The sequence below is a fragment of the Bison bison genome, unplaced genomic scaffold (assembly GCF_000754665.1).
Source record: "Bison bison bison isolate TAMUID 2011002044 unplaced genomic scaffold, Bison_UMD1.0 scf7180017864037, whole genome shotgun sequence".
NCBI lineage: Eukaryota > Metazoa > Chordata > Mammalia > Artiodactyla > Bovidae > Bison > Bison bison.
In genome coordinates, this window is record NW_011494609.1 from 13,553,534 (window position 1) to 13,564,262 (window position 10,729).

The 10,729-nt window shown below is 41.8% G+C and overlaps 1 protein-coding gene across 1 annotated transcript in view; it reads right to left on the minus strand.

Moving 5' to 3' along the window:
• CPNE4 (copine IV) overlaps positions 1-5,945 on the minus strand; it is a 525,574-nt gene extending 519,629 nt beyond the window's left edge. The window contains exon 1 of the mRNA XM_010834976.1: positions 5,766-5,945. Coding sequence (XP_010833278.1) covers positions 5,766-5,945 — 180 coding nt within the window. The remainder of the gene's footprint in view (positions 1-5,765) is intronic.
• Between the last annotated feature and the right edge of the window lie 4,784 nt (positions 5,946-10,729).

Genomic DNA, 10,729 nt, shown 5'->3' on the forward strand with positions numbered 1-10,729 from the left:
TGCTGCTGCTAAGTCGCCTGTGCGACCCCAGAGATGGTAGCCCAACAGTCTCCTCCGTCCCTGGGATTCTCCAGGCAAGAACACTGGAGTAGGTTGCCATTTCCTTCTCCAATGCGTGAAAGTGAAGTTGCTCAGTCGTGTCCGACTCCCAGTGACCCCATGGACTGCAGCCTACCAGGCTCCTCCGTCCATGGGATTCTCCAGGCAAGAGTACTGGAGTGGGGTGCCATTGCCTTCTCCGTGCAAACAGGCTGCTGCTGCTGCTGCTAAGTCACTTCAGTCGTGTCCGACTCTGTGCAAACAGGCTACATACTATTAAAGAGCAAGAGCATTCCCCCTCACCATATATGAGCAGGGCATCTGAAGGTAGTTATAATTACAGCAGTAGTACCTGAGCTGTTAATGAGGGAATAACAGGGCCTTTTCCGGATGGAATACTATTACAAAAAGCATAGGCCAGCAATCACAAGTAATAACAAAGAGATGTCAATCTCTAGGTATATCTTCCCCAAAAGAATTTTAGCTATAAAAACAACATCCTATGAATATAACATGTTAACTAACTCCCTTTCCTCATCTCCCCACATACCCTAATTCTTTATCACCCAAAGAGACTCTGAAATCACACCAGCTACTTATTTACCCTCAAATTAATTAAATTTAAGTAATTAAACTTTTCCATTCCTCAGTTATACAGTCCACCTTTCAACTGCTCAGGAGCCACCTGGGACGAGCAACTGGCCAGTACACATGCAGAACATTCCCATCACTGTAGGAAGTTCTGGTGGACAGTGCTTATCTCCATGGAGTCTCTTTTGCCAAACTTCAAAATTTTCTAAAACAGAAGTTCACCTTGTTTTTCTCTTTCTCACCCTGACAGCCACAACAATCTCTTTATTATGCAAAGAAGTTCAGCCTCCCAGGTTTTTTCTTTTTTTCTTCACTTAGTTACCAGATTCCACATAACAAAGACACCCAGGAACTGGCACAGCTAGCATGAATTATATTCTGCAAGGCTTTCTCTGAATTCTGTAGTTCTGCACGAAGAACAGAGATGTAAATCCAGTCTTGTTCCAAGGGACAGATACAGAAGAATGTGCATCAGTTATGTCCCAGGGCAATGTCCACATTTGCCAGCTTTCACTAAACATAGAAGGTAGTAGGTGTGTGGTTTAAATAGACTGTCAGGTGCTTCTCACTTTGAGCACAGGACCACGCACTGAACTGGCACTAAAAGGCATGTGTTAGCACTAAATAAATATGTACTACTTCATGACTGAGTGTGTGATTCTCTCACTTACTGAGAGTTGTCAGAAGGTCTATGTGCTAGTCAGTTCAGTTCAGCTCAGTTGTGTCTAACTCTTTGCGATCCCATGAACTGCAGCACGCCAGGCCTCCCTGTCCATCACCAACTCCTGGAGTTCACCCAAACCGATGTCCATTGAGTTGGTGATGCCATCCAACCATCTCATCCTCTGTTGTCCTCTTCTCCTCCTGCCCTCAATCTTTCCCAGCATCAGAGTCTTTTCAAATGAATCAGCTCTCCGCATCAGGTGGTTAAAATATTGGAGTTTCAGCTTCAACATCAGTCCTTCCAATGAACACCCAGGACTGATCTCCTTTAGGATGGACTGGTTGGATCTCCTTGCAGTCTAAAGGACTCTCAAGAGTCTTCTCCAACACCACAGTTCAAAAGCATCAATTCTTTGGCATTCAGCTTTCTTCACAGTCCAATTCTCACATCCATATATGACCACTGGAAAAACCATAGCCTTGACTAGATGGACCATTGTTGGCAAAGTAATGTCTCTGCTTTTCAATACGCTGTCTAGGTTGGTCATAACTTTTCTTCCAAAGAGTAAGCGTCTTTTTGTTTCATGGCTGCAATCACCATCTGCAGTGATTTTGGAACTCCAAAAAATAGTCTGCCACTGTTTCCACTGTTTTCCCATCTGTTTGCCATGAAGTGATGGGACTGGATGCCATGATCTTAGCTTTCTGAATGTTGAGCTTTAAGCCAACTTTTTCACTCTCCTCTTTCACTTTCATCAAGAGGCTCTTTAGATTCTTCTTCACTTTCTGCCATAAGGGTGGTGTCATCTGCGTATCTGAGGTTATTGATATTTCTCCTGGCTGGTCAGTTACCTCGGTACTTTCAACTGTGTTCCAGACTCTTCCTGCAACCTTGGAAACCAGCTTCCACCAGGGGTGTGGTCACTGGAAGACATAGATGGGAGACCTGGGATGCCACTCCTTCCTCATATCCTTTTCTGGCAATGTTTCCAGCACTACCTGCATCTCCTCTACCTTTCTGGCTCCCATTAGATAGGCCCTCCTTCCACAAATCCAGCTTCTGCTGGGTGGTCCAGCTGGTACTAACATCTGTCCCTCTATCCCAGTGGTATGCCCCAGTAAATGCTCAACAACTGGTTCTCTTGATAGGAAGTAAAGTTCTGATTTGAAATGTTTGCCAATATCTGTGGTGTAAGTCGGAGAAGGCAATGGCACCCCATTCCAGTACTCTTGCCTGGAAAATCCCATGGACAGAGGAGCCTGGTAGGCTGCAGTCCACGGGGTCACTAAGAGTCGGGCACGACTGAACAACTTCACTTTCACTTTACACTTTTATGCATTGGAGAAGGAAATGGCAACCCACTCCAGTATTCTTGCCTGGAGAATCCCAGGGACAGAGGAGCCTAGTGGGCTGCCGTCTGTGGGGTTGCACAGAGTCGGACACGACTGAAGTGACTTAGCAGCAGCAGCAGCAGCATGGTGTAAATACTTACACCCAGGCTTGCAAAATTCCTGGATTTAACAATTGACTCACAAACCTCTATAAGCTAGCTTCAGCACATCACTGCTCTACCCTTAATCAACCAGCACCTCCCTATTGTTAATCTCTGGGTTTTCACACAGTGCTTACTTAGTTTCTCAACATTTCCAATGTTTTTTTTACTAGTTATTTGTATTAAATCTCTTCTATTAGTTACTTTGTGTGGGCTCTGTTTTCCCAACTATACCCTAAATGTACACTCTTAAGACTAAAATTTATTAGAGAAGTGCTTCTCAAAAGTTCCAAAATATAACTCAGTTATGTCACTAAGGATGCTGGAAGCTCAGCTGACACTATTTTTAAAAAGACTTTAGAGATGAAAGAAGCAGTGAATTACCTTACAGTGTGGCACAACTTTCTGATTTCACTGTGCACTGGTAACAAAATGTTTGCAAGCTGGTAGCTGTGTGCAAACACACTTCAAGTAACTCTGTAGAAAAATGCTTTGCAAAAGCAATTTGGCAAATGCATCAAAAGCCCCAAAAGTGTCCTATCCTGTTCCACTAGTTCCACTCTGACAGAATCTCTCATAGGAACTAATCCAAAAGGAAGGGGAAGGCCTTATATCAAAGACGGATCCTGCAGCATTATTTAAAGTAGGGTAATTTTGAAAACAATTAAAAGTGAAAAAAATAGGAAAATGATTAAATAAATCTACTTGATGGGATATAATGCAGGCTTAAAATTAAAATTATGAATATTATAGCAATATGCAAAAAACATTCTGCTATGTAATAAAATCACAAAAGAAAATTTATGTGCATCATAAATATCGTGTAAGAATATGAATGCCAGAAGGAAAAGACTGAAAAGAATATACACAAATAAACAAATGATGTAAAGGGAGTTTTAGGAGATGAAGTCTTTTCCTCTATTTTTCCACAAGTCTCTTTTTCCTAATGTAGGTTTTCCACTTAGTTTTGTTAAACAAAAAATAAAAGACAGGGAAGTCCACCAACAAAGTCAGGGAGAATATTTAGAAGGGAAAAAGAGACATTACACATTAAGATTCCTGTGAATGCTATTTTATATTTAAAATATAAGCCCTGGATAAGATGGAGGTTAAAGGAAGATCCCCAATCTGCCATCTGTCATTGATTTCCTTGTGTGTTGTTGCCTTCTCACCTACATTTCATCAGCTCACCAACTTTTATCACCAACTTCTATCAAACTATCCTTTCACAGAAGTACCTTTTTTCACATATGTACAAGTAAGGAAACATACTACCTATGAGATCTTCTGAACCTTTTTCTTACTGTTCAGTGAAGACAATGGCCCCAAAAGAAGCACCGGTCAGCTCCATGCAAACACATAGAAAGAGGACTGAAGTCTGTCCTGAGGGATCCAAGCAAGGTATTTGTGTACACTTGCTCTACTCAGCATGGATCCAAAACCCTCCTCCAAATTCTGCTGGGCATCTCATTCCCTTAGAGACGATAATAATTTCTTCCACAGCTGCATCCCCTATTCCTCCCTATCTCACATTTCACCTGAGATCAGATCTTTTTAAAACATTGTTAAGAGTAGCCAGGTATGGAAGTGACAGTTAGACCATAAAGAAAGCTGAGCACTGAAGAATTGATGCTTTTGAACTGTGGTGTTGGAGAAGACTCTTGAGAGTCCTTGGACTGGACAGGGAAGCCTGGCGTGCTGCAGTCCATGGGGTCACAAAGAGTTGGACATGACTGAGCGACTAAACTGAACTGAACCAGGTACCTAGAACAAAGAAAAAAATATCAACCGCACCCGCCCCCCACAAACTTAAAAACCAGTCCTTGTCCAATTTGTTTCAATTTTAAATAAACCAACAAAACCCAACTGCAGAATTCAACATGCTGTATTGCCACACAAAATACCAAAGGCCACACCAATGGGCACTCTAAGAATAAAATAGCAATAAAGAGCTCAGGCCCTGGAGCTTGACTGGGAAATATTAGCTATTCCACTTATAAACTGGATGATCCTGGGCAAATCCTTAATCTTTCTGTTTCCTCATAGGATTATTGTACAGATGAAATTAGTTGCTTTACATAAAGCACTTAGAACAGTGCCTGATACTTAATAAGCACCCAATAAAGTTTAGCTAATATTAAGTTTATTGCCCCAAAATAAGTGTGTGATGTGGCCTCAGTAAAGCAGTCCCTGCTGCCCATCCCCAGGAGATACTATATCCACAATCAGCACACAAATGAATGGTAAATGTCAAAATATCCACAGTATTAAAACATCATGACATGGAAGCAACCTAAATGTCCATTGACAGATGAATGGCTAAAGAAGATACGGTACATATACACAGTGGAACACTACTCAGCCATAAGAAGAAAGGAATATCACCATTTTTAGCAACATGGATGGACCTAGAGATTATATACAAAGTGAAGAAATTCAGATACCAAATGACAAATATCATATGATAGTGCTTATATGTGGAATCTTAAAAAATTATATAAATGAACTTATTTATAGAACAGAAACAGACTCACAGACTTAGAGAATGAATTTTTGGTTAGCAGAGGGGGAAGAATGGAGGGGAGGGATAGACTGGGATTTGGGGATTAACATATACACACTGCTATATATAAAACAGATAATCAACAAGGACCTACTGCACAGCACAAGGACCTCCGCTCAATATTTTGTAATAATATAAATGGGAAACTAATTTGAAAAAGAATAGATACGTATAACTGAATCACTTTGCTCTACACCTGAAACTAACACAACATTGTTAATCAACTATAATATAAAATTTTTAATTTAAATATATAAATAAAATTTAAAAATCATGATACAAGCAGAAATGTGATCATATCCACTTCTAGAATTTTCTGCCTCACCAATATAAACCACCTAAAGACAGGAAATGCCAAAACATTTTCGAATCTCTCCTCCTGCCATGCTTCTCTCCATTTCACTGGACATGCCTACCTCGAACCACTGCCCGTGGGACTGCATCTTGAGGATGACACAGGGGTCTGGTTTGGAAAGGGCATCTCTGTCGGAAATGCCTTTGCATGCCACACGTAGTTCAACTTTGGTCAGGCAGGGGCTGTTAAAGATTCCCAGTGTATTGGCAGCTGACTCATAAATGTTGCTCATCTTCTTCATTCTGTTTTAGGCAAGAAAAAGAGGAAAAAAGACATGCCAATCACTATAGTATTTGTCAAAAGAGAAAATCTCTCAATCACCCTTCAGGAAAATGTTAAACACACACTTTTGAGTACTGAATATATTACTTATCTAGCAGGGCCAGAGTTCCAGTGAAACAAACAAACAAAACCAAAGAAATAGGTGCTAATGCACTTGGCTAAGAACACTATTTTCTTATATGATTTGCATAGATTTGCATAGTAAAATTTTTAGTCTATGAAATTATATTAATGAATTAGTGCAGCAGACTGAAAACCTTAATCAGCTCTCTAGTAAGAGCATGGCTTGTGTGAAATTTTACATAGTCGCTAGTTCATCAATTTAACCACATTCCAAGATGTTAAGATTTCCCCCAAATCCAGCTTCTGTGTGATGGCACAGAGAAGGACAATTTTCCCTTCTCCAAACTCTGGCCTCCTTTCCAAGATGTTTTCAGCAAACCAAGTCCAAGAGAGACTCAGCATCTGATCTCCTGATTCAAATGCACAAGTCCATTTTCATAAGTCCATTTCCCTTCCTTGCTCCTGCTGCCATGTCAGAAATGCGACTGTGACCATTTAGGGACAGCATAAAGCCTAACCCATGGAAACAGCTGCCACAAGTAATAACTGCAGCCCCCCTTCCTGTCTTCATATGGTCACCTCTCACTGACACTTTGCATGACCGCAGCTCAGGATTACAGGCAACTCTGAGCCCAGCAATACTCTCCTCTTCTGAGAAGGGCTGGGCCTGTACAGACGTTGACAGATTCTCTCCAGGGTGAAATCAATATCCTTCCTATGAAATTCTGCTTCCCTGTAGATTCCTTATGAGAAACTACGCTGGAGTCCCACAGTGGAATTTCTTCATCTATAAATAAGGATAATCCATCCCTCTTCCTTCCCTTTTTCACAAATGTTCAGTGAATCCCCTTGGTATCTGGTACTACAATAGTCTTGAGTACACTGTAACCTCTTACTCATACATGTACCCACACACCTGCACACACATACCTGTACACACACACACCTGTACACATACACACATACACCAGCTGGTCTCTCCAAACTTAGCAGCTAGCTCCATGCCAAAGCCAATTTTTCCAATGTGACAATGCCTCTCGTTCATAGCAGATATCACTGGAATTTTCTCTCCCAATCCTGCATCATAAGGCTCTCTACTCTCCCTCCCTTGTACATTCCAAGTCTTTTTGCTGTGCTGAGCTTAGTTGCTCAGTCGTGTCCAAGTCCTTGTGACCCCATGAACTGTACCTGCCAGGCTCCTCTACCCATGGGGATTCTCCAGGCAACAATACTGGAGTGGATAGCCATGCCCTCCTCCAGGGGATCTTTCCAATCCAGGGATCAAACTCAGGTCTCCTGCATTGCAGACAGATTATTTACCATCTAAGCCATTAGGGAAGCTAAAGAATGCTAGAGTAGGTAGCCTATCCCTTTTCCAGATGCTCCTGACCCAGGAATCAAACTGGGGTCTCCTGCATTGTAGGCAGACTCTTTAACAGCTGAGCTACCAGGGAAGCCCTCCAAGTCTCGAGTCCCCTATTTTATTTAATTATTGTGAACAGATGGTTTTTCCCATACATGCTGAAGGGAAGTTGAACTGAATCCCAAAAAGTTATGTCCTAGAACTGAAATGGGCAAACTATGGCCTCTGTGCCCAATCTGTCTTGCCACCTGCTTTGATACATTAAGTTTTGTTGGAACACAGGCCTTGTCATGTATTTACATAGTATATGCGGATACCTTAATAGATGGCAGCTCAGAGTACTTTCAACAGAGGCTGCATGGCCTGCAAAGCCTGAAATACCTACTCCCTGGCCCTCCCAATCAGAAATGTTTCCCAATTTCTGCTCTAAAATATCAGGTAAGGGGAGTTTGCAGTTGGGAAGAGTTGGGATTCTGTTTCAATATGTGCTATGGGATTAGTTTGAGGGTGAGAGTTGCTCTATCCTCTATCACAAAGAAAATCAATAGGGAATTTGGGACATTCGCTTTTTACATACGAAGAAATCCAAGCTCAGAAGGGACTGGGTACCTTGACTATGTCACACAGTTATTCTAACAGCAGAGCTAAGACTGGAATGCCAGTTTTCTATCTCTTCGCCCACACTATTATTTATCATATGTAAAATGGTTGACTGAAGAATTGTTTGAATCTACCAAGCAACAGTGAATACGACAATATCCTTGACTTATTTCAACTTCCATACAGAATCATTCTATTTTTAAATACATTTTATTCATATGTAGAAAATGCATAAATCCTAAATGCACAGCTTAGTAAATGATGGTTCCTCTATTTTTACAGACAGTGAGCAGACCAATTATTAGAGCAACATAGAAGGCAGAGAATATATGAACTTTGATTTATAAAAAGGGACAGAGAGGAAAAATAGACAAGTATGAGGATGGCTTTGTATCAGACAATATTGGAAAAAAAATTTTAACTATCAACCTTTTGATAAGAACAGCTTATCCTTCATGAATTCTGCTTTCACAAAGCATTAATTGGCTCCTTGGATCCACACTGCTCTGCTGAGTTCTGAGTGGCCTCTTCTATCTCTGGGAGGCACTGCTACCTCTTTCTAACTGGCCCTATCCATATAGACTTATAGCCATGTCCATCCCCTCCATACCTCCCCCCACCACTGCTTTTTCTTAAACACTGCTTTTTTTAGAGCTGTTTTAGGTTCATAGCAAAATTGAGAGGAAGGTTCAGGGATATCCTATATGCCACCTTTTCATCTCCATTATGTTGGTATTGGTGATGGACAAGGAGGCCTGGCATGCTGTGGTTCATGGGGTCACAGAGTCGGACACAACTGAGCGACTGAACTGGACTGATGTTTGTTACAATCAGTGAACCTCCATTGACACACCATAGTCACCCAAAGTCCACAGTTCACATCAGGGTTAATTCTTGGGGTTGCATGTTCCATGAGTTTGGACAAATGTATAATAATGTGTACACCCATTATAGTACCACACCGAGTAGTTTCGCCACCCTAACAATCCTCTGTGCTCTACTTATTCATACCTCCTAACTCCTGGAAACCACTGATTCTTTTTACTGTCTCCACAGTTTTGCCTTTTCCAAAATGTCACAAAGATGGGAACCTTTTCAGTCTGGCTCCTTTCATCCAGGAGTCCTTTCTATATAAAACAAGTGTGGTTATAGAATGGGACACCTACTCTAAGGCTGCATCTCAATTATGGGATGTGATGGAAAAAAGACTGTCAAGACACATAGTTCCTTCCAGGGTCAAATCCTGGCTCCTTCACTCACTATGTAAATTTGAACAGGATCTTAACCTCTCTTGTGGTGATACCTACCTTGAAGCCGATATGAAGGGCAGATTAAATAATACATGTAAAGTGATTAGCACAATGCCAAGTATACAGTGAAAGTCGCTCAGTCGTGTCCAACTCTTTGCGACCCCATGGAATGTAGTCCATGGAATTCTTTAGGCCAGAATACTGGAGTGGGTAGTCTTCCCCTTCTCCAGGGGATCTTCCCAACCCCATGGGTCGAACCCAAGTCTCTCCCACTGCAGACAGATTCTTTGCCAGCTGAGCCACGAGGGAAGCCCAAGAATACTGGGGTGGATAGCCTATCCCTTCTCCAGCAGATCTTTCCAACCCAGGAATCAAACAGGGGTCTCCTGCATCACAGGCAGATTCTTTACCAAGTCAGCTATCAGGGAAGCCCAAGTATACAGTAGATGCTCCAAAAGTAGAGCTATTATTATTGTAATTTGACTGCTCTCAAGATTAAATCACTCATTCTCCCACTGCCAACTGGAACTTTCTCAGATTTTCTGCTATTACTCTAGGCTCAAGCTTCTACTTGACCCCTTAAATTCATTCTGTCTTTTCAGCCCACAGTCTGGGTATTACACTTTCCACCTAAGAGCACAGAGCTGCCTCTCAAATCAGTAGTTGGGAGATTCATATACATTGATTAGCTGATAACTCTCACATGTTTTGAAGGCAGATAGTAAAACATGTGACAATTTGATCACATAGGCCAAAAGCTGTCTAAAATAATTTAAAACTATTAGGAAAGCTTCTTTCATGCCATAACCATGAATGACATCCTAAGCCTTAAGTGTATGTAGTATTCTATAGTATTCTGAGCCATTCAGTTCAGTTCAGTTCAGTCACTCAGTCGTGTCCAACTCTTTGCAACCCCATGAATCGCAGCACGTCAGGCCTCCCTGTCCATCACCAACTCCCGGAGTTCACTCAAATTCACATTCATCAAGTCGATGATGCCATCTAGCCATCTCATCCTCTGTCGTCCCCTTCTCCTCCTGCCCCCAATCCCTCCCAGCATCAGAGTCTTTTCCAATGAGTCAACTCTTCGCATGAGGTGGCCAAAGTACTGGAGTTTCAGCTTTAGCATCATTCCTTCCAAAGAACATCCAGGGCTGATCTCCTTTAGGATGGACTGGTTGGATCTCCTTGCAGTCCAAGGGACTCTCAAGAGTCTTCTCCAACACCACAGTTCAAAAGCATCAATTCTTCAGCGCTCAGCCTTCTTCACAGTCCAACTCTCACATCCATACATGACCACAGGAAAAACCTAGCCTGGACTAGATGAACCTTTGTTGGCAAAGTAATGTCTCTGCTTTTGAATATGCTATCTAGGTTGGTCATAACTTTCCTTCCAAGGAGTGTCTTTTAATTTCATGGCTGCAGTCACCATCTGCAGTGATTTTGGAGCCCAGAAAAATAAAGTCT